This window comes from Podarcis muralis, chromosome 2, assembly GCF_964188315.1.
Source record: "Podarcis muralis chromosome 2, rPodMur119.hap1.1, whole genome shotgun sequence".
NCBI lineage: Eukaryota > Metazoa > Chordata > Lepidosauria > Squamata > Lacertidae > Podarcis > Podarcis muralis.
Genome location: NC_135656.1, coordinates 32,070,102 through 32,094,699, shown reverse-complemented (window position 1 = coordinate 32,094,699; position 24,598 = coordinate 32,070,102). Strand labels below are relative to the sequence as shown.

Here is a 24,598-nt window from a genome sequence, read left to right as displayed (position 1 = left end):
ATTCCAGAATGGCCACCTTAAGGTCAGTTACAGAGTGTCCTGAAATATTAAAGCATTCCCCTACAGGTTTATGAATACTGCCATTTCTGTTAGCAGATTTGTGTCTATCTATTTCTGTTCTTTTGCACAGACTTAACTGGCTGTCCTATGTAGAAGGACATTATTGGCACATAATGGAATAAATCACACTGGAAGACGAGCAGGCGAATGAGCCCCTGAAGTTGTGGATGACATTATTCTATCCTGCTACAGTGTTGCCACAGTGGACATGGGAGTTGGGCTCCAGTGTCCTTATCTCTGCTATGTGGCTTTTTGTTGATGGTTGAGTAACTGTTTTAGGTTTTGGGGGCTGTCTGTGAGCAAGCACAAGCCTGCCTTCCAAGGCATCTCATTGTCATTCAACTTTCACCTTACAGTTTGGTTACTTACACAACTGCCAACTAAGATTTCACTTCATGCGTCTGACAAAGTAAGCTAGAGCCATAATGAATGTGTTAGTCTTAAGGCACCACACATTTTGTTGTTTTTCCTACAGGAGGCCAATGCTGCTATCCTTCTGGAAATTGCAATATTATGGACAAGTTAATTAATTAATAAGCAGCAAATGCCTGGATGACAGATGAGTGTTAAGCAGGCGCTGAATGCTGTTGATAAACAAAGAAGGGCTGTTGCCTTCACACCTGCTTATGGGAAGCATCTGGTTAGCCAATGCTGGATACCAGATACTGACTTTTGGGTCCAATCCAATAGGGCTCTCATATTATATTTAACTTAAAAGCAGTTAACTTTAAAAAATAAATAAATGCATTAATCTGCGTTGTAACAAATCTGTTTTAAAGCTTATCTATATAATAAAGATAATAAAACTGTGACTGTACCGTTACCTGAAGTCTGGCCAGAATGCTGGCCTTCTTAGAGTTCGATGAGTAACTTCTTGAGCAGGAAACACTGCAGAAGCGCTTGGTTTTAGAGTAAAAGGCATCTCTGACACCAACCATCCCGCACATTTCACAGGTAGCTGATAAAGGGAGAAAGATGGCCAATGCATTACATCTATACTATAAAGTGCCACATTCATTGTCAAGCAGCCATGGCTCTATGCAGTCCACATAGAAGATAGTCAACTCAAACTGTGTGTTGGCTATCAACACTTAGACACACCCCAAATATAAATATGCATTATATATTATCTTTACAATACAATCCTTCATCAATCAGATATTTAATAGCTTCTATGTAGATTCTAAACAGCTTTTTATCTTGGACTTCTTTCTCTTCCTCTTTCCTTAATTTGACATGGGAGAGTCGTTTCTGTTGGAGAGAATGAACTACCACTTCCACTGTACAAAAAAGTTTGAATCTGCCAAAATATTTATTTATTTGCGCATAACGTGCTTTTCTCCAGAGCTAACCCACAGAAAAAGGCTGGCAGAAGCTGACTTCACTGCTCCTTCTTCTCTTCTCCCCAGCAGCCCTCCATAAAGGCTCTCAGGAGAGTCAGGGGCCTGCACTCAATGTGCAGACTGAGGGGGAAACCCTTCCAAAATTGGGTGAAGGCATCCTCCACAAGTATGCTACAAACAGTAGGGCTGGGCAATGTATTGATATATCATCCAAAATTGGTTTGCGGTCTGCATCGTGATAATGGTTTCATAATATCTGACATGGTGATGTATCACGAATCATGATGTATGTGTGTGCTTTGTAAAAAAAAAACCTGTGGTGTGGGGAAAACTATGAAGCCAGTCATCACTTCTCGCATGATTCCTGATGCCCCTGCTGCTCTGTACTATAAAATAACAGTTGTCCCAATATGTTAAAGGTAAGTAAACATGTATCAGTTTTAGACTCCAAAGTAGTAGCAGTTGCAGGCGCATTACCCCATTCGCCTCTACATACTTACAACCTTACTTCAACTGGTATATCACGATGTTTAGCTGATGATATACCACGTTGTTGAAAACCAGATATTGCCAAGCCCTAATAAACAGCATACTGCACTAGAAACAATTACTTAAAACATTTGATTTCATAAAAACAGTTAAGTTTTTAAATAGCTGGGGTGTGTTATTGTCTTGTTTGTTACTATGTTGTGTATTTTTTAGTTTTTATACTGTCACCCACCCTGTGATCCTCAGATAAAAGGCAACACGCAACACACACACACACACACACACACACACACACACACACACACAAGCTTCCCTCATCCCAAATCTTGCTCTTCTTTTCTTATATTGCCCCCTACTATCCCAACTGGGATTAGAACCTCTTCTGTATCAATTTTTGTGAACTTTGTGTGCATGCACAGACATGGAGAGGAAATCTGGAGCATGGCTTGGGAAGAAATGCTAGATGGTCTAGCTTGTGGCTTCCTTGGTAGAGGAGTGTGTGCCACCTCTCCAATGGGCTGGATCCAAGGTGCAACTTCCACAAATGGAAGGAATTGAGATTCAGTACAGGCTCCCACTGGAGGAAGGGAAGGCGACAATTGTTGCTGCTTCCTGTTCCCCCAAGAGCACCTCAACACTCTTCAAGATGGTCCCACAAGCCACCAGAGCAACTATTCAGTGTCTGCAATAAGATGCAGGAACAGACGAAATTCACCTCCTCCTCTTCTCCAGTGAGAATGCCCTGTGAGGGGAACTCAGGGGGTGATATTCAAGTTTACTCAGAGCAGATCCACTGAAATTACTGAACATGACTAAGTTAGATCCATTAATTTCAGTAAGCCTTCTCTGAGTGAGTGTAGTCGATTACCACCTATGGGAACTATGGATCCAAGCCAATATCTCTTAAGTTTTCAGGTGTGGTGATGTCCCCTTCTTCCTGAACTCTGAATATTTTTCTGTAAGCATGCTAAAGGAAGGAATCATGCACGCACTTTGTTAGGACTTAAGCACACTTCTATGGTTATCTAGGAGCAGTTTAGCTTTAGTTTAGTGACATGAAACAGTAGAAGAGTCTTCACACAAAGCGACACATATGTGCATCAGTCTTTGGTCGCTGCTCCTAACATCCAAGCAGAAAAAAAGAAGTTGGCACCATAGAAATAAGAAGTGGTCATTTGATTTAGCATTCCACTGAAAAATCATGCACTCACCCATGCCAGATTTGCCATCTGGATATGTGTAGACCTGTCCATTGTTCTTGATAATTGGGAGGTTTGAGGGTAAGGGTGCAACTTCCTCTTCACTCTCATCAGAGCTTGAGCTACTACTGGTATCCTCACTACAGCTATCATAACCATCAAACATCCCGAACGAATCACGTCTCTTCCTTTCAGATCTTGAAGAATGTTCAGTCTAAAAAGAAAAGCTAAAATGTTAAAACCTCTCAACAAAAGGATCTGAAAGAGATATTTCAGCATTTTAACAGGTTTCCACTGAGTGTGGAAGATCCATACTATATAATCTTAAGTTACACAGAGAAACAACACATGTAGACAGACAAAATGAAAAGCAATTTGCAAGTGTTACATAGGTGCAATGGTATACAATAAACTAAAAATGAAATACTTTGCACTACACAAAGCAATATTCAGGATGAGCACCCAACAAAATTATGTTCACTAACCAAACACAAACATTTAATTTATTACCCTTATATATTCCACTGTAGAAATCACAGAAGAGCACTTAGGTTGCTTTACATATAGGCAAATGTAAAGCAATGATCTATACAAAATTATGTTGGTTTGCTAGCTTCTCTATAGAATGCATCAGTCCTGAAGTTACGGATTTCAATTATGCCACCAAAGTCCTCAATAGTCTTTGCAGAATTCAAGGGTAAGTTTATCATGTGTTGGTATACCCAGCATTGTTTATCAACAGTTCATCCACTTTTGGCTAACCAGCAGGCAGCATACATTAGCTGAAGTAGGCTAGGCTGAGACCAGGTGATTGGCCCAAGGTCACCCAGTGAGCTTCTTGGCTGTGTGGAAATTTGAACCCGGGTCTCCCAGGTCCTAGTCCGACACTCTAACCACTACACCACACTTGATGCAACCCCACGTAACAACCCAGAGAAGGGAATTAAGCTCACTGACCTACCATTTTCTCTTCAGAAAACTGTGGAGCTTTTCTGTGGTATATTCTCATTTCACACCAGAACTAGAGAGAAAAGCCAGAGCCAGAGTGTATCATTGTTCTTCTTTGCAACTTCTAGGGTCCATTTCCCCCCTTTTGTTAGCCACTAAGCACAACCCACCCCTCATCTGTTTCCATCACATATTCTCAGTCTTTGAAGTAGACTATTCCCATAAAGTTAATGATTTGTCATAGAAACACTTCCATGGCAACTGACAGAGATAGAATAATACAAGCATCACAAAAGTTAGATTTTATGTGAATGGCTGCTCTACCATGCGCAATCTCAGAATGCCATTAGTAAGGAGATATCCCTTGCGTACTGCAGATCATGCTACACATTTTATTTGCTAAAACAAATGCCACTCCTGAAATCGTTGTAAAAATAAAATAATAATTCCATTTTTTATCCACATATCAATAGCACCCCAATCCATAAATCAGACAATCCCATTCTATGGCAGGATGGACAAAGTAGTTCCTTATGATATACAGTAGGTATATAGTTGAACAGAAGTCATCAAATGCTACCTTCCAATATTGAGCAATTAGGAAGGAGCAGACCGCTGAAAAATAGTGTCTTCCACTCATAACAGTTCCAGACCTGTCAGCAGTATTTGAATGTCCAACATTTAGAGCAATACACTTTTCAAAGGCATTCCCAAGAAGAGGGCATTACAGTATTCCAAATGGCATGTAACTAAGGCATGTGTCACTGTGGTCAAATCAGACATCTCAAGGAACAGGCACAGCCAGCACCCTAGCATTAGCTGTGCAAATGTACTCCTGGTCACCAAAGAAACCTGAGCGAACATGATCAGGGCTGAGTCCAGGAGTATGCCCAGACATAGCAAACCTGTGTCTTCAGAAGGAGTGCTATCCCACCTAGCACAGGTGGAATCTCTGTTCCCTGTTATGCCTTCTGACTGACCAAGAGCATCTATGTCTTGCCTAACTGTAGATTACATTTCAATTTGCTCACCCTCATCCAGTCCATTACTGATCACAGACACCAGTTTACAATCAAGACAGCTTCCTTGGATTTAGGTGGAAAGGAGAAATAGAGCTGAGTGTTATCAGCATACTGGTGACACTGAAACCTGAAACTCTGGACTACCTCTCCCAGTGGTTTCATGTAAATGTTAAATAGCATGAGGGACAAAACGTAACATCGAGGGACTGCGCAAGCCAACAGCCAAGGTGTCAAACAAGAGTCCCCCAGCACTAACTTCTGGGTTGGCCCCTCCTGGACGGAATGGAACCACTGTAAAACAGGGCCTCCAAGTCCTATCCCAGCAAGGCTACCATGGTCAATGGCTTTGAAAGTCACCAAGAGGTCCAGCAGAATCAACTGGGACACACTCCCCCTGTCCAGTTCTCATCGTTAAGTTATCCACCAAGGCAACCAAAGCTATCTCTGTCCCATAGCTATTATACTGCTTATGACTATTAGACACAACCTGAGCATCATTAAGAGAAAAAGATAGTGATTGCAACCTGCAAAGTATAGTCATGCAAACTTGAATTGCTCATACGTGCTACTGGGATGACAGAAGAGCCTGTGAAAATGTAATGACCGTATTACACATGAGTACTTGACATACACTTATTCACACAGCAACTTTCATAATTTGTAGGGTGAGGCAGGATAAGTAAATACAATGTTCCACAGCAAAAGTCACAGTAAATTTTGTCAGGAGATGGAAAGCCTGAAAAAATTACATATTTGGACATTCACAAAATTAGAAACATCCATCCATGTTACATACATAGTATGTTTTATTATAATTTCTGCTATAATTTTAAAGAAGTACTAGCATTTCTGTGATGATCACCCACTGAAATTTTATTCATCTTGGGTGGCAAGTTTGCATAGCAGCATGGTATTGAGAACTTAAAAGAGAGAGAGCTAGAGACCACTATCCCAAGTGCAGTTAAGGCACCACAGAACTTGATTACATTTGCAACATAACTAATACAGTTACTTAAATATATGCTGCAATGATTGTCCACTTTTAAAAACTATTATGGCCACAGACTACAATTCTTTCTAGTTTAACTTACAGCTTAAACATTTCAGGGATCTAACAAGTCCTGGCGAAGAAGAGCAAGATGCATATTGCCCCAGAATACCCATAGACTGATTGTTTTTCTCTGATTTTAAATGCTGTTATGCTGCTAGTGCTAGTTTTGAAGGGCAGGGAATGATTAATTAAAACACTGAAAATCAATGTTTAAATTGTACTCTGTGTGAACTACCCAGAGGACGTTGTCGCTTGGGCTGCCAATAAATGTTCTAAATAAATAAATCCATCCTCATCCCAAGGCATTTGCAATCTGAAGAACAAGAGACAGGAGAAACTTAAGTTGTGTGACTGTGAAGATGCACAAAATGGTTTTGATATGAATCAATTGTAGCAACAGCTCATTCATACCTTTCAATAGCAACTTCAACATAATCATTTGCTGCAGTGCTAAACATTATGCATATAATGTTGCACCAACATAAATAGCTTCAACATTGACCAAAAATCTTCTGTAATGTCATGCAGACAAGCAGTTCCCAACCCCATCTCTAAACACCTCTTTTCTGCCTAGTTCATGTCAAACAGCAGCTTCGTGCACTGACTTTAGGCAACATTTGTCAATGACCTCAATTTTTACATAGCTACAACAACCAACTGACAAGTCAAAGTAATAACTCATTGCTGTCTTAGAGCCATAGCTAATCATTACAGATTATAACAATGCAGCTGTAACCAGCATATGACCTGAAAGATGCCGCTTCCCTATATACAACAATCTATTAGTTCATGAAGGAGGGGGTGCTGGAGGCCTTCAAATTGTATGGGAATCAGAATTAGGCCACTCAATTGAAGATCACAAATGAGGTATCTGGGCCATTACCACCCAAAACAATCTCTGCTTGCTTACAGGAGGCCTCCACTGGCACCGGGTGACAGTCAGGCTGGCAAAAATTAATCCCTCCCTTTGCCCTTTATGTTGGAATGGTTATGGAAAACTTGGTTTATTCATGTTTGGTGGGAAATTTTGCAATATTCTGCATTATATCCACAATTACAAGCCAACCTCTTTCTCCAAATCCTACCTTAGCCTTACTGTCTTTGGACATAGACTTGGGCTCCACCCTTCACTACAGAGAACTAGTAGGCTTCTTACTGACCACAGCATGATTAGTGATAGCTCAATAATAAAAGAACCAGACTGAAATAACTCTGAGCATTTGGGAAAATAATATCTGGGGTGCAGCAATGTCTGAGCGTCTCACCAGACACAAGAGGACAATTAAAGGCTTAATGAAAAGAGACACCTCCCAATAAACGGGGAGCCCTTTCTTTAGCTATGTTAATGACCAAAATCGAGACATTGTTATCCTAACAGCTCAATCTTTTCAGTGGAGAGATTACATTAAGTAATATGTTTGAACATTGAATGTGTATGTCTAAAGTCAATGGATAGAAAAAACACCACTAGATGCAGTGCTGCATAAGTGTTTAATGGTTCTTGTGTTTGTATAAAAAGTAAAGCCAATAAAAATTTGTTTTAAGAACTGCAGCAACAGAATAATAATTGGTCCTTATCCTACAAACCTATTGTTAGTGCAGCAGGTTGCATGATTGGCCCATAAGATTTAATGCACATGCTGTTGTGTGTTGTGGTACCAACAGTGATAGCAGAAGGTATGACCCAGTCGTCTTCCAGTATACATTAATCCAGAAGTTTTCAGAACTTTTACCCTCAGCGAGCACTTTCCATATCAACAGATCTGTCAAGGAACCAACAAACATTACAGAAGGCTTTGGGACTATTCTAGAATGCATAATTAGTTCACATAGGGGACCAGCTAGGTCTGTAAGATCCAAATGCTCTCTCATGTTAACTGACAACACAACATCGAGAACACAGTGTTCCCTCCAATAGCTATGCATTCAGAAGCTTTTGTAAGGCTGATACTCTGTTTAAGGATGTAAAAGATTTGCAAGACAGACATGCTACCATGTTCTGGTATACAGTCCATGCACAATGGGCAGAATAGAGAACAGTGGACAAATTAATGGGGCAGGAGACTGAAGCAAATGAGAATAGTTAGTATACATGCACATGAGTGTTTCCCTATTAAAGCCCAATCAAGTATTGTAGAAAGGCAAGACAAAGCCACACACGTCATTTAAGACAGCCTTCCCAACCCAATGCTTTCCTGATGTTTTGGATTACAATTCCCATCAACCACAGCCAGCATGGCTAATAATCAGGGATAAAGGGATCTGTAGTCCAACATCATCTGGAGGGTATCAGGCTGGGGAAGACTGCCTTAAGACAAAAAAGGTGTTTAGTCTAGATACATAATGGAATGGAAAGTTAGGGAGGAAAGCGCTAAAAAGTTTGAGAATAAAGCTCTGCATCAGCAGTGTCCAAAGCAACATTGTCACAAATAAAAAACTTTTAAAACTACTGTATCTCTTAACACACACATTAAAATAGGGCTCAATGTTTACTTATTATTGCTACTAAGTTAATATCCCACTTCCCTCCAATGAGCTCAAGGTGGCATAAATTGTACTCCCTCTCTCCATTTCATCTCACAATAACCTTGTGAGATAAGCTAGGCTAAGAGGCAGTGACTGAGTCACTCACTGAGCTTCATGGCCAAGAGGTGATTTGAACCCTGGTATCCCAGATCTTACTCCAACACACCACACTGGTTTTATATACGTAACAGAATGTTCTGCATTTTAAGTTTAATTACAACTAAGTCACATTTAGCAAAGGAAATGACACTTTACGCTGATATCAGCATTTCAACGTCACAAATATAATGCATTAAAGTCAATGCATTTTAAATGAAAAAGTTACATCTTTCGTACTTTATCCAGTGAAACTTCTCATTGTCAGCATTCAGCATATCTTAATTTGGCAATTTCTCTTTAAAGTCTTCATTATAACATTAATTCTGAAAGCTTTCCCTGAGAAAGGTAAAACTGACACATTTACTTTCTGCTCCAGGATGCTTGTATGCAACAAAGCGGGTTGCAGAATCCTACAGATTAGTGTGAATGTTAGGGGAGGAAAAGTAGCAAGGATGACAGGAAAATAAAGAAATAGAACCAAGGCTTGTCATGGCATTTCCCGGATTACTAGGTTTTCTCTTCTACGCTACTGAACATTGGCAGACCTAAACATTTCCTCTATCCTCTCAAAGGCCACATTCAACCTTCTAAAAACAATCAAATGAAATGTTTGTTGAACACTGGTCTGCACATCCCCTTGCAAAGCATATACAGTGGTACCTGGGGTTACATACGCTTCAGGTTACAGACTCCGCTAACCCAGAAATAGTGCTTCAGGTTAAGAACTTTGCTTCAGGATGAGAACAGAAATCGTGCTCCAGCGGCGCAGCGGCAGCAGGAGGCCCCATTAGCTAAAGTGGTGCTTCAGGTTAAGAACAGTTTCAGGTTAAGAACGGACCTCTGGAACGAATTAAGTACGTAACCAGAGGTACCACTGTACACAAGATGCTCAAGGAGGCACAAAATCTCCCCTCTTTTTGATCATTAAGCTACTAGGGCAACGTTGGAGCCGCAGTACTGGCCAAGGTACCAACACACACAAAAAGAGCTATCGAGTTCTCTGCACAGCACACACAGCAACAAGGAACGGGCAGCCAAAGGAACGCGGAAGGGGCTCAGGAAACCTCGAAGAGGCATCGATGAATGAACCACTCGCACTCCGACAGGAGGCAGAAGTTTCTCTCAAGTCCCCGCCACTTTTGCACATGTTGCCGGGGAGTGGGGAGTAAGAAAACACGGGTGGGTGGGTCGGGGCAGATGGAGAAGAGGCAGCTTATACGGAGCAGCATTTCTCGCAGAACATCCCACCCTCCTCCCTGCCCAGAGTTGCCTTTCTCAGTCCGCCACTGCTGCTGACTTCCCTCCCACACGGCACAGAATGCAAGGCTGCTCCCCACACCATTTCTCGCGTGGGTCCCCCAGCCCCTCAGGAAGGGAACCCAAAGCAGCGTGACCCCCTGAAGCCTCTCAGGTCAGCCACCCCGCTCTGAAGCCGAAGCCTCTTGCCCTGCCCGGTGCTGGCCGCTGCCTCTGCCTCCCTCGACCCCCCCCCCCCGGGGGGCTGCTCTGCGCTACTCACCAGGTCCTTTGTGTTTTCCATCAGGCCCTCATGGGCAAAGGATGCCGCTGCCGCCGCTCACCTCCTCCTCCTCCTCCTCCCCTCCCGCCCCCTCGGCTCAGCCCCCACCCCCCCGGACTCTCCCCCTCCCCTTTCCGAGGGGCAGAGCCAGGTTGGAGGAGGAGGAAAGTTCAGCCTCTCACTTTAAACGGGGGGGAAGAGCGCAGAGTGTGTGAGAGAAAAGACATTCAACTCCAAGCCCCAGAATATCAACAACATTAGCATAACCGCACTGCGCACGCGTAGTACGGCCCCAGCCCACGGCGCGCTCCCATTGGCCCCCTCGCTGTTTGGATCGCCCTCGCTCGCCGTACGCGGCTGGGCGGCCTGAACTATGATGCGGAAGAGGGGGGGGGGAGGAGAGGCGACGGGGACCGAGGACGGTCGCAGCCGCGGCGTTAAAGCGGTCGCCGCGACCGGCTACAGATTTGATGGCATGCTTCTCTCCGTCTCAGTTTGCCTTCAACTGAGGAGACGTTAATCTTTTTTTAAAAAGAGGTGCTTTCACCTGCCCCCCCCGCTGTTTTACAAGTGATGGGACAGCCCGCCTAGAGAGCGGTTCTTATGAGGGGAAAAAATGGGGGAAAGAGAGTGTGTGTGTGCTGGGGGGGGGGGAATACACTGAAACATTGAGGTCATGTGAAAAGGAGGCGGGGCCAAGGAGGTCACGTGGCAGTGCTTCTCACGGAGCGGGGGAAGGGAAAGACATAGAGAAAAAGACAAATGTTACGCAGATCGTTTTATTCCGGTCTCCATTTGCCTTGGGGTGGGGAGGGGTGAGGAGCTCGCGCCGAAAGCCCCCTCAGCCCGTGTATCTCTCTGGTAATCTGTTTGTTTACATCGCATGTTCATTCAGGCGGCGTCACGGCGGCTTCATTGAGTACTGTGGCTGGGAGGGCGGACGTGTTTGCGCCTGCGTGCCTCTCTATGGTAACTGAGCGGGAAGGGCGTTTCCGGTTTCCGTGACGCGAACGTGCGGGCCTTTCCGCTTCCGGTTTGTGGTCCCGTGAAGGCAGAGGTAGCATGGAGGCGAGGGCTGAGGGCCGGCGAGGCGCGTCGAAGGGCAGAAAGCGGCCTCGGGTCGGAAAAGGGCCGCTTGAAAGAGGCAAGGAGCGAGGCGGACACATGGCGGCTGCCGCGGAGGAGATCCGTCGGGCTCAGCACTTGGCTCTCGTGGCAGAGAAACCCGCGGCGGAGCGTGGCCTGGAGGAGCTGCTGTTTGGGGACGTGGAGGAAGGAGACGACGACCTGCAGCGTCTGCAAGGCCCGCTGGCGAAGGTATTAGGCGGGAAGCCTGTTTTGGTGTCCCCTCCCCCCCCCCCCGACTGGATAGCAATAATCAGCCTCACGGTATCTAGTGGATAATGGTTCTTTCCACCAGCTTTCTCTTCTTTCTATGAGCCCCACATCCCTGCCCGAGCTGCTGGCAGCGTGATAAGCTTGAATTGCACGAGTGGATGTTTATGGACACGCAGATACAGTGATGCAGATTTTTCACCAGTACATATTACAGAATTTCTGCCTGTCTTACACACCTGGAGCATTGGTCCACAAAAACTGGTGCCGGCCCTGCCGGTTCAGTAGCAAATGTTCAGAAGAGAGGGGTGCAGCTGTAGTTATAGCACAGCATAGAAAAGGGGCTGTTTTTTTAAAATAAATTTATTGTGGCTTCAGTCAAACAGTTGAGGTTGTAAAGCTGCTAATGGTTGTCCCTTTGTAGGTGGCTGTGTGAATGCCTTATCTAGAGGTCACAATCTTCTGTCTCGTCCACTTTGAAAGTATTCCAGGAGGTGGTAAATTAAGTCTGAATACCCACTGTAACATTCAAGCAAATTAGTTCTTCACCCCCTAAAAAAAATTCCTAACTTTTTCAGTTCACGTAAATATTTGTAAATTCACCATAGTATCCAGATGTGGGGTACTGTCCTGTCATGGCAGCAAACAGTGCAAGTATGCCTTCTGAACTCTGAAAGCTATTATATGGGTGCAGTAGAACAGCACAATGTTCATCAGGTATGTGGTTATCAGGAAGTTCTGTCCTAAATGCCTCAGGATTCATGTGGCAGTACAGCTGAGACTGGGCTTGTCAGTTATCTCAGTTTCAGACTCCTGACAAGTGGTCTGAGAATAAACAATGATAAGTTTTAAAGGAATTTTTAAAGATTCATGGGTGGCAATCTGTAACATGTTTTTAAATTCTAAGATTAAAGAAAATATTCTTTCTTTTTTTTAAGGTTGGTGATGTGCTCAGTGGGAATCTCCTTGAAGGAGAATCTGATGGCTCAGAAGTGGATAATGAAACGGAAGACAACTTTCTTCCATCTGAAAAACCAGCATGGGTGGATGAAGATGATGAAGTTGAGGAAATGTAAGCAGCACTCATAGGCTATGTTTGCATTTCATAGTAATCCATGGTTAGTGGTTTACTTTGATGTGTAATGCACCTATTGTAAATTGACTCGTGAATCAAGTGTGGTGAAGCAAAGCTGTAGTTGTAAGCAAGTTGGATTGAACTCTGTGGGGCTTGTCTTCAACCTAACATATGTAGGTTTGGGGTGTAAGCATCTTACATACTGTGAGTGCAAGGTCAAGAGTCGCACCAGCGGATGTACTGTGACTTACCTTTTCCGTCTTCCCCCTGCAATCTGTCAATCCTCCAAAGCAGATTTTGGGTGGCTGCAGGTTAAAGGAAAGTCACCTTTGCACAAGTGGAAGTCCATTGCATCAGTGCGCAATTGGATACCACCCATCATCTTAACCATTCATTCTGAGTGAAGATGTTAATGTGTGTGCTTTCTGCATGTTTTTACAAAATATTGCCAGGCTGTCCACTTTTTAAGAGCTTTGGAAATTCTAGAACTTTATAGCTGAATTTAAAATAAACTTTTTTCCATTTCTTCCCCATGCTAATCCTGTAAAGTAGGTTAGGAAGAGGAAGTATTTTATTTATGGTCACTCAGTGAATTTCAAGGCTGAGTGATGATTTGAACCTTTATCTCCCAATCTTACTTTGGCACTCTTAACCACTCCATCACATTGACTCTACTATGTAACATGAACTACATGCCACTGTTTCAAAATATAAGCTATTCACTTGCTTTAATTTGTAAAGTGATCATCTTGGTAAAATTAATATTTTTACAGAACTATACAAATTTAGCATGTGACTTTTTTCTCCTAGAATTGACATGACCCATCGATATCGAAAAAACATGATGAAAAGTGATGCAGAAAAGAAGCTTACAAAGGAAAATCTTCAAAGAAGACTTCAAGAACAGTGAGTGTTAATGGTAACATGGACAAGAGACAACCATCTTAAGAAAAAATATTTTTTGATTATTTATTTGAATTGGTATCAAAAAATGTTAGCATATAACCTCATTTTTGAAGAGGCCTTCCAATATGTGTTTTCTCAAAACAGACAATTTGTAAATTAATCTGAATTTTTGAAGATGTCTATATTTATTTCTATACATACTAAAATGCAAAAAATAAATAAATCAATTTTCTTTATGCAGCTATGAAGTTTTCCTGCTTAATATTGAGAAAAGGGGAAATGGCAGGATGATTCAAATTGAACTTAAAAAGGAAGGGCAAAAATGGCTGGGGTGCTTGGACACTTCAAAAGCATTTCCCTATTTATTGTCATAATGAGAGGCTTACTTGCGAGAGGTGGGGAGGGTTGAGGAAAATGCTTTTCTTCCTTCACAGTCCATCCTTTAAACAGTTTGCGTCACAAGGGGTGTGTGGGTGTGTGTGAGAGAGATACTATAAGGCTGTCTGTCCTGAGTTTCTTGCCCTGCATCCCTCTCTTCATCAGATATTTAATGCTCATCATATTCTTTCACCCATCTTTCAAAATTGTCTGGCATATTTACTTAAAGTTTCTGATAGTTTTTTTTTTTTTACTTACCTCAGTGAATAATGTTGTGTCTCAGTGAATAAGGTTGTGTCTTAAGTAACAGTTGTGGGTGAAGTACAGACTTGTCTTCCTTAGATTTCAGAGCGCAATGGGAGCAACCCCTTCCTGGGCACAGAGAGACAGGAAGAAGAAAGTAAGAAAAACCAGAGATGAAGGTAAATGTGGGACTTTCTATAGCATGAACCAAAGTCAATAAAGTAATTAAGATGCAATCCTCTGCACATGTTCTGCAGAGAAAGTTTTGGGGACTTCTGATTAAGGAAGTCTCACAGGGACTAATGTAGGAAGAACATCATGGCAAGGGAGAGACCAACTTGGCCTCATCCATTGGCCATAGAAGGAGCAGCTACAGGGAACTGGCTTCTCCTCAAGTGTATGTGGGTGTTTGTTCCCAGTTTCCTGGGTTGCACATACCATTCCTTAACTCTTATTTTCTTTAACTGCTTATTTTGCATCTGACTCCAGTTCTTATCCTTGAGAACTTTAAGCAGTTCTTATTTTGCACTTGGCTTCAATTTGGTTGCCTTCAAGTAAAAAACAAAGTAGATCTCACAACCCTGAAGGCTGCCTACCCTGTTTTAGATTGTTTACCTGAGGACGCAGACTGTCTTACTACTGACCATTGCAAGCTGCTCTAAGAGACTAGGAGCAGGGTTTATGACACACTACCTGACTGTATACTGAATAAGTTCTGACTTCTTTTCATATATTGCATTTAGCTTATGTTGCCACTTTTCATATGGCTGCACAGATAAAACAATACAATGTTTGAAATAATTTCTTTTTAAGATGACAGCGAAGATGAAGGGGATGAACTAATGCACAAGACAGGCAATTTCGTGACAGCGTCAGACTCCTTACCAAGAGGCTTTTTACAGGTAAAACAATCTTTCATTTTCATGCACACAATGTGTTTGTGATTAGAATTCATAGGCTTTGAAGCTGTTAAATATGAGAAAAACAACAGGTTTCAAGAGACCATGCAACACATTGAAAGCATTTTCATTTTTTAATATTTAGTTGACAAAGTTTTAAGTATGATGAAATAGTTATTATGTAGAGCTTCAACAGTAAAATAAAAAAATCATTGGGAATTTTCTCCTCTCCTGCAAGCCTGCTGTTAACCCTCAAAATCTGCTTCAGGTGGTTGGAGGACCATCTGGAACAGATTTTTGGGAAGTGTGAGAAGAGGAAGTTCCAGGTGTGAGCAGAACACCACTTGCACAGAGTTGAATACAACTTGATTTTATAAAAATTTGGATTGCTAATGCATCTCTAAACTAGGAAATGGAAAACTGCCTAGAACACTGAATGTATCTTAGGACAGAATTGGTAGCAAATTTGCTGAAATATATTTCAGTAGTGCAGACATAGGGTTGTGTCCAAAGCTGCTGTTTAACTTGGGCAGAAGATTTCTGTTTGCACACTTGAACCTTCTTCCCTGTCCTGAAGCCTCACATCCACCCTCAAAATCTGCTCCAGACGGTTGAAGGACTCTGTGGAGCAGTTTTTGTGGGGGTATTCAGGGAGGAGCAGAAGGGGAGGTCTTATTTGGGTAGCTTAGTGCTGCTTGTGCAGTGTTGGATACTGTCATGAGTGCGTAGATTTTTCTTTTCTATACGTACTTAGTGGTTATGCAGCTTCATAACAACCACACATGTTCCTGTTCTGCATTTTAGATGAAAAACTGCAAGTTTGCTAATAGTGAACGTATGTCAGATGCAAAACTGACAACTGTGCAGTTCCATCCTTCTGCTCAAGTTATTATGACTGCTGGGCTTGATCGGTCTGTTTCACTGTTCCAGGTGAGGAATAATTACCTTATATATAATGCAATTGTTTCTGTTCTATGTTCTTGTATACTATTTTATAGGAACTGATTGGCTGAGACATACTTTAGACACCTATGTGGTGGTTGGGTGGGGTTTAAAATTTGCATATTTAATACCAAACTTTAGGGACTGGAAACAGTCAAAAGTGCATGGAAGCAAGTGGGTCATCCCTATTGTTTGCATAGAAGCAGAAGGAGTTCCTTGATATGGTGGAGCTCCATATGGTGCAGTAGCAGGCAGAAGCAGCCCAATGTTTCTGTGGGACTCTGGGTTGCCGTCAAATCAAGGAATTTAAATTCAAGACAAACTGGCATTCGCTAGTCATTACATTTGTATTTTAGAAATCCTCTTAAATATTGCCCATTCTGAGGTGAAAAATGAATGCATCTTTTTCTCTTTAAAGGTGGATGGCATCGCTAATCCAAAGATACAGAGCATTCATCTGCAAAGCTTTCCAGTGTACAAGGCACGTTTTAGTGCAGATGGAGAGCAAGTTATTGCAACTAGCATACACAACAAGCGGTTCTATATATACGACATGATGGCTGGAAAAATTATTCCTATAACCCATATCAGAGGTGAGGTTTCACTGCTTGCTTATATTTTTGTACACACTGAATTTTAAGTAGATTCAAATAATGCTCAAATATAATTTTATTTTTTCTGAATTAGACATAAAAGATTTCTAATTAAATTCCTTCTTACTGTGTCACATGGCGGTAGAACTAGTGCCCAGTGTTCTTCCATGTCTTTGGAACAATGGCATCTATAAGAAAAAGAATAAACATTCAAGGAAATAACGTTCTATTATTCTTTATAAATAAGCACCCAGATTAAACCATAATTTATAAGCTAATAGTTAGCTTTGGCAATTAGCTCCTATATATATGTGCTGGAACTACATAACACATATTGTTTTTTTGAACTTAAGGTTTAGAGGAGAAGTTTATCAAAAATTTTGAAGTATCACCAGATGGAAGATTCCTGCTCCTTAATGGAACATCAGGCTTTCTGCATTTGTTGACAATGAAGGTAAAATCTGCATTTGTTTCTGAAAATGAGCATTTTAAGTTCAAACAGCAACACAATTCTACCAGCAGAGAAGTTGTATCAGCTAGAGTTCATACTAAAAATACATTTTAATACTAATATGGCAAATACGAACCACATAGCATTTTGCAGTCTTATGCTTCATGCAAAACTTCTGTGCTGCTCAGCAGTAGCCATTTCAGCAGACAGGTCACAGGGATGGTGTGGATTTCTTGACTTTGATTTTGTTAAATCCAAATAGTGGTGGCTAATAGTTAAGCGGTTGATTAGAGTTTTGTGTTGTAAGTGTCTCTTATTAAACAAGTCATCTGAATACTGTAAATGAGTAAGTCAGTGGTGTGGTGGAGTCTGTAGAAGGAAAAGATAAACCAAAGGAAGAAAGCCATAAATAACAATAGGGAGATAGGGCAACAGAGCACCATATTAGGGAACACAGTGGTGTACTAAGAAATATATATATGAAAACACATTCAGCCAATATTTATTTACGTGCACCCTACAAGTTTTCTTCCCCTCCTTTTTATGATGACTGTAGAAGGGCACATTCCTCTCATGAGACCAGACTCTTTCACTTTCTGATATTGTGACTACTTGTGTTGATCAGCAATTGCATTTCTATTTTAGACGAAAGAGCTTATTGGGAGCATGAAAATAAATGGGAAGTCTTTTGAATCATCTTTCTCTCCAGATAGCAGCAAAATCTACACGCATTCTGGTAAGTCAGATAAGATGTGGCATCACTGTATGAAGGTGTGCATTTTTTTAGTGAAAGGAGAACTTTGTATAGCCTCTGTTGCAGCTGTTACAGTAGTAATCGTCACAGGCTCATTTTCTGATTAGAAAGCACTCATAGCAAGATGCCTTAAGTTGAAACTGGAATTTGTGACCCGATACTACGTCCCCATAAACCATGAAACAGTTGTGCCTTTTGCTACTTATGATGTATGCATGTGAGTACCTGTTTAATAGAAACTCACTATATAATAGTTATAATCTTTGAGTAGTGTATGGAGTTATTCCTTGCTGTGCTCTTCAGTTGTTCATAGTTTAGCAGAGGCCCCCCCCCTTTAAATCCAGCATTTTGATGTCATATATTACTTCCTCTAAAAAATTTCCCTATTTGTCTCTCTGTCTGTCAGTTCAGGGTGAAGTTTTCGTATGGGATGTAAAGAGCAGACGATGCCTAAACAGATTTTCTGACGAAGGTTGTATGTGTGGTACATCAATTGCAGTCTCCAAAAACAACCAGTATGTGGCATGTGGGTAAGTGGATGCAGAGCCAATATTTTAAGATATTTTATTTCTTGGATCATACTGGAAGGTTCTCTACTTCGAAGACACTGGAGTTGTCAGATAATTATGGGTTTAGACATGCGTTACTAATGTTGCAGCTCTCAGCATATTAAATCCACTTGATTTCAGTGGGACTTACTTTTGAGTAAAAATTCTTAGTAATGTGCTATAAGAGGCCAAATTCAGAGGAGGGCAAAATCGACAAATAATTTAGTGGTGTATCTTTATATATGGTAACAAAATAACTTGCCAGTATGACAGGTAAACACATTGCAAATGCTTTTTAGATCAAGTTCCAGGCTTTATGAAAGTAGTCTTCAGAAATATCTTATTTTTAGTCTGTGGTTGATACATAGGAGCTGCCATGACTTGGAAGACTCGACTGAGTAAATATTGAGCAGCTTTTTGCCCTTAAATTCTGTAGAGCTGCCATGTTGGTTGCCTTGATTTAAAAATGGCTGTGGCTAATTGCTCCCCCTAAGATACAGGTGAGCTTCTTGCAGCATATGTAGGAGTCAGCAATTGTGCTGCAGCATTCTGCACTAATTGCAGCTTCCAGAGCAAGCAGAAGGAAAGCCCCACATAGAGTGCATTGGAGTAATCTACTTGAAATCACTTAATGCATGAACTACTGTGGCAAGGCTTTCCCAGTCTAAGAATGTCAAACCTCTTTCTGTAGATGGAGCCTCCCTTCTACAAACTTAAGCATAAATGTAGTAAAAAAATGCACTCTTTTTACTTACATGAATAAAATTTTACTATAGTTACGCATTAACATTTCCTCAGTATAGCTGATAGGAAATGACACTTGTACTTCTGGAGAAACATAGGATCATGAATATAAATTGCTGAGTTAATTTAATTATGGTTTAAGCATTTTATAAACCACAAACTCTTTTTTTCTAGTTCTAGTTCTGGAGTTGTGAATGTGTATGCTCAGGATGACTGTCTCAGAGAAACTAGTCCTAAGCCTCTTAAAGCTATAATGAACTTGGTCACACCTGCAACATCGTTATCCTTCAGTCCCACCACTGAAATATTGGCAATTGCTTCTAATAAAGTAGATGAGGCGGTAAAGCTGGTAAGAATTTCTCCTAAGTTTAATTCAATAGCTAAGTATTAATTCAATTCAATTTAAGCTGGAGTTTTCCTGCTTGTTCTTTTCAGCTCCTAAGGTCCTCCTCAGCATCCCAGCCTTGGATTCCCATGCCTACAGAGATCCCTTGTCCACCTCCCCTGGCCTTAATTCAGCAAAAAAACAAAAAACAGTTCCTCTTATAACTATTATAACTAGGTCGCTTACTGGAGGATTTTTCTCCTGCTCGTGATTATCATTTTCCTTTACAGAAGTTTTGTTATTTGTCAACATTCTGTTGCTGACCTCTTCACCTTGAGCGCTTTGCATGTCTGAACATTCTGTGACATCCTAGTTGCTCAAGTAATTGCAAGCTGCAAGCATTTTCACATACATAGAACAGACACACACGTTGCGTGGTTCTTGGATCGTGAGAATGTATTGAGTTTGAATAAGTCTTCTGGGAAATTACCAAAAATACGACAACAACAACAGAAAGACAGAAATGCCTATACTTTATGGTTTGAGGCAACATTTCTCATTTTAGGAGCTTTATATGGGGAAACCTTTTCCTTTTCACTAGGTGCACACAGTCTGCCAATTTCTGTTTTGGAACAGGGGAAAATGAGATAACCCCAAAACATCCATTTTATCATATTAGAAAAGCTTTTCACATTGCTACCATTTAGGTGAAAAGTGGGATTTAGCTCCAGAAAAACCTAGATGTCACACAGCTGGTGGAAACGTCATGTGGTTCATATCCTGCAAATGTAGGAACAGGCAGCCCACAAGGGAAATTTTGAGATAGTGAGGATCAGCCCATGTAGTTTTAATTGTAACTGTATATGCAAAATCTGTAGTTAGAAAGATCCTGGACAGGGAAGTTTCTTTTTTATAATCAGCTTTTATTAATACTTTTCATAAAGCCAAACTAATCTATAGAAGAGAAGTAGGAAAAAAGCAAAAATAAAAAGGAAGAAAAGAAAGAAGTGAAAGAGAATAAAAGACCAATATCTTAACCTTTATTCCACACAGAAGAATGAACCCTCCCAGCAATCACCTGGGAGTTTCCCCCTCTTCCTCCAGCCTCCCATCCTGGGAGATCCTCTGTACCAAAACTCAGAGAATTTCTAAAGTAGCTTGTAAATGGACAGATGCAGGGGAAAGAGTTAGAAAATCTGCTAGTTGTGCACAAGCCTTTGCTTAAGATAAAGCTGTTGGGTTCAGAGTTATTGTCTTGAGAGTAACTGTAGAAATTAATGTTTGAATGATTTTTATTTTCATTTTAGCCGCTCTGAGCCCGGGTTTTGGCTGGGGATGGTGGGGTCTAAAAATATTATTATTAATAATAATACTATGTATGACAATGAAGTATGCTTTCACTTACCCCACCCCTCTGTTTCATTACCTTGCTCCACTCTCCTTCGCAGGTGCACATTCCTTCATTTACTGTATTCCCAAATTTTCCGGTGTTCAAAAAAAAGTTAATATACTTGGCTAACTCCATGGACTTCTCACCCAGAAGTGGGTATTTTTCCATAGCAAATAACAAAGGCAAAGCTTTATTGTATAGGTATGTATTAAATCATGCTACTGCAATTACGGTGATATTTAACTCTTAGATTTCTTCAGATTTTTGTTATATTATTGACTGTGGGCAGTATTAATGTTAGTCATACTCAGAGTAACTAGTCTTAGTATAGCTTAGATGAATATTGCCTTTGATACCTAATAATAATAAAACAGGTTTTTATAATTTAACTGACCTAGCCACAATTTGAATTTTCTTGCACCTTCTTATTTCCCTTGTCTCTTTTAAAAACATACTTTGCTACTCTGTACCCTGATATGTTGATGTTAGATGAAAACATTGCCATAAAATATTAGAACCACTGTGGTATAATTTAGAAAGCTAAAGCAGGGTGCTTTGTGGTCTTGTAGTTGGGAATATCTCAAACTATTGCATATTAACTCTGTTTTAACTTTGCAGGTTGAAACACTACTCAGATTTCTAAACTGATTGCTTTAGACTGAGGTAATTATCAACTGAAGTAGAAATGCTGCTGGAGAATTGCGGGCAACATAGTTTAAATTTCCTTGTTACAATTTCAGAGTCAGAAAGAAATTCAATTCATTGCAGTTTTGTATTGAATTTTAATGGTTAGTGAAGTGTGTGCACTTATTTGGAATAAAGCACACTGAACTAAGTGGGCTTTCCTTTTGAGAATGTATGCACTGAATTATGCTACACAACAGCACATGCATTTTAAGTATTTGTAGTCTGCCCTTCCTGCAAGGGTCCCAGGGTATCAATCGATAACACTGAAATCACAGTTTACAATTAACAATAAAAATTAAAACATGTAAATCTAACTTGGTTTCACTAGACATTTAGTCTAGTGCTAGGTAAAGGTAAAGGGACCCCTGACCGTTAGGTCCAGTCACGGACGACTCTGGGGTTGCGAAGCTCATCTCGCTTTACTGGCCGAGGGAGCCGGCGTACAGCTTCCGGGTTGTGTCGCCAGCATGACTAAGCTGCTTCTGGCGAACCAGAGCAGTGCACGGAAACGGAGCGGTAACTATTTATCTATTTGCACTTGACGTGCTTTCAAACTGCTAGGTTGGCAGGAGCAGGGACTGAGCAACGGGAGCTCACCCCGTCGCGGGGATTCGAACCGCCGACCTTCTGATCGGCAAGCCCTAGGCTCAGTGGTTTAACCCACAGCGCCATACTCTAGTGCTATTCATTGCTTAAATCCTTGCTGATATAACTGTTCATAATCTTATGCGTTAATTGGCTTTTTGGAGGATGCAGCCTTTTTCTTGAACATTTGTTGACTTGCTCTTCATACTTTTCTCTCTACAGATGGTGTACCCTGTGACTTTAAGAAAGTGGATTAACTTTTCTTCATTGCCTTGATGAATGCCTTGATGTATTTAGATGTATGTGCATTTGTAGCAATACATAGCTTTTTGAATAACTTGGCAGAAACTTGTCTCTAATATTTCTCCATAACATCACCAGTGTTATTTAAGAGAACATATTGCATGAAAGTAGGGGCTAATCCACACATGCAGAGAAATTATGTAGGACAGCCTTACAGGATGCACTAAAACTGAAGGAAAAGGTGGGATATGACTAGAGCATTCAAACATGTAATCCACCCACTCTCAATAGTCTGAAGCACTTGGTTTTTGATGGAATTTACGTAAATGGGTGGGTTACATGTTTGAATAGGTTTGAATGGTGGGAAGAAGGTAAACACCATTTCGCAGTGCATGCTTATGGAAGTGCTGCTGGGGCTGCTAACGTGGACGTCTTCCTGGGGAATAGGTCTGCTAGTGCCTGTTACATATGGTAACTAAGAGGGACTACTATCTTTAGAAGTAGCATACCTCTGAGTACTAGAATCTTACATATTTGACTACTTGCTCTCCCTCATGGGTTACATAATCTTGAGTTTAATCAGAGCTGTGGGAATATTTTGCACCAAGTGGGTACTGGAAGGCATTTAGTTTCAAGCTCAATAACAGTAGTGTAATACTGACCCCAAGTGGTCACTGGTGGATACTTAATTTCTTATCATTTGCTTTCATTTTAAAGCATTCAAAAGACAAACCAGCACTTTATCAAACAGTATATTTGGTCACTTTGCCCCCATCATTTGACTTTCCCAAACCAATCACTATGGAACTCAGACAATGCAAAATATGTGCATAATTCTCCTACACTGCCTTACATACCACACCTTAACTGAAAGACACAGTGCTAGTGATTTAAAATAGTGGTTCTTGGATAAAACAATTTATTGCAGCATTTTTACCTTGACAACAACCTTTCATAATATCCTTCAGCGGGTTAATTATGAAATGTTTTTGGGGGGAATCCTCCTTTAGATACTCATGCCTCAGATCATTTAAGACTTTGACCAGCACTTTTCAGACTCATTGGTAAATAACATTACTTTTCTAATGTTTTATGTGTAAAGTGATAACACACAGTTTTCTCCTTCCTACCATCTTAAAGAGTAGGAATCAAGTACTGTGCCTAACACACTATGGTTATAAATACACTTCTGCATTTTATATATAAAAAGTGTCTACTAAGACTTCCCAAAATTCTGGATCCACATGATATTTTCACTATGTCCATTCTAAAGAGAACCTAAAGTGATGTAATCTTGTATTAAATGAATGATGTTGAGCGCCAACCTTCCTAAGAAACTAAAGAGTCTAGTGGCACCTCAAGTGACAAATCTGTTATGGCACACAATTTTGTGGACTACAAAAAGATGGATGAATACATTCTTAACCTTGGCAATCCAAAGAGCTCAAGTTAGATATAAAAGAGCAAAGTTAAGGTTTGTTTCTTCACGTTACACCAAACACCATAATTAAGTCAGACTGATGCTTATCAGCTGCAAAACATCCAGTGTAAAACATATGCATCGTGGCTCCTCCTATTCATGCCTTTGAGTAAGAACACTATAAAATGAATACGAAGTGAATTCATGAATTCACTTCTCCCAGATGAAAAGTCCCATATTAAAGACAACTCAGCCCAAATGTGAAACCTGTGTTTTTCAGCCACATCCTGGGGGAGGGTGCAAATCCTGAGCTCAAATCCCAAATTGAAGCGGGGAAAGGATAAGAAACAGCTTTACATCTCAAGAATAGCCTTCCTTGAACCACCTTCATCCTCAAGAAAGGACACTGACATCCATGAATCAATTGGAAACCGTTTCAGATCGTTAGGGTTGATAAACCCCAGCATGTGCTTTGGCACCATCTTTTTATGGGGTTACGTGACGGTATTGCAACCATGCTTCGTGCTATTCCAGCCTCAGAAGCCTACAGAAAAGTTGGTGTGAATAAGCCCAATTATCTCTGACAATACTAGGGCGCAGCCAGCTGCTGCTGGACCCGCCCGTGAGCAGAGCCCTGGTTATGGGGTGGCAGCTGCCTCGGTTCTCACGGGTGGGGCCAAGTCCAAACCCTCCCGCGGGGCGAAAGCGGCCAATGAGCCGAGGGGAAGCCCCGCGCCCAGGTTCCAGCGCCCAGCGGTTACCATGGAGACGCGGCCCCTCTCCCTCCCCACCCCTTTCTCGCTCTCGCGCGCGGCCTCACAATG

At 41.2% G+C, this 24,598-nt stretch overlaps 2 protein-coding genes across 13 annotated transcripts in view; one reads left to right on the top strand and one right to left on the bottom strand.

The window, feature by feature from the left end:
- MBTD1 (mbt domain containing 1) overlaps positions 1-10,369 on the bottom strand; it is a 49,360-nt gene extending 38,991 nt beyond the window's left edge. For 2 of the 11 annotated variants that reach the window (XM_028716353.2, XM_028716367.2), the window contains exons 1-4: positions 10,257-10,344; positions 4,053-4,112; positions 3,104-3,305; positions 879-1,018 (exon numbers count right to left, since the gene is read on the bottom strand). In XM_028716353.2, coding sequence (XP_028572186.1) covers positions 879-1,018; positions 3,104-3,305; positions 4,053-4,112; positions 10,257-10,277 — 423 coding nt within the window. In that variant the 5' untranslated portion in view covers positions 10,278-10,344. Of the gene's footprint in view, positions 1-878; positions 1,019-3,103; positions 3,306-4,048; positions 4,113-10,256 lie in introns of those variants that run through there. The other 9 variants (XM_028716359.2, XM_028716389.2, XM_028716358.2 and 6 more) reach the window with 8 other exon arrangements.
- A 271-nt stretch (positions 10,370-10,640) lies between these two features.
- Positions 10,641-22,448, top strand: UTP18 (UTP18 small subunit processome component). 2 transcript variants are annotated; one of them, XM_028716317.2, is made up of 15 exons: positions 10,641-10,793; positions 11,152-11,573; positions 12,530-12,663; positions 13,477-13,572; positions 14,293-14,372; positions 15,007-15,095; positions 15,897-16,022; positions 16,453-16,627; positions 16,981-17,081; positions 17,724-17,814; positions 18,239-18,362; positions 19,299-19,473; positions 20,898-21,040; positions 21,458-21,502; positions 22,334-22,448. In XM_028716317.2, the coding sequence occupies exons 2-14, from the start codon at positions 11,319-11,321 to the stop codon at positions 21,480-21,482; spliced, it is 1,614 nt and encodes a 537-aa protein (XP_028572150.2). In that variant the 5' UTR covers positions 10,641-10,793; positions 11,152-11,318; the 3' UTR covers positions 21,483-21,502; positions 22,334-22,448. The 2 variants fall into 2 exon arrangements, with proteins under 2 accessions (XP_028572150.2, XP_077780274.1); XM_077924148.1 differs by lacking the exon at positions 10,641-10,793 and having other exon boundaries at positions 10,917-11,573.
- Positions 22,449-24,598: the final 2,150 nt, after the last annotated feature.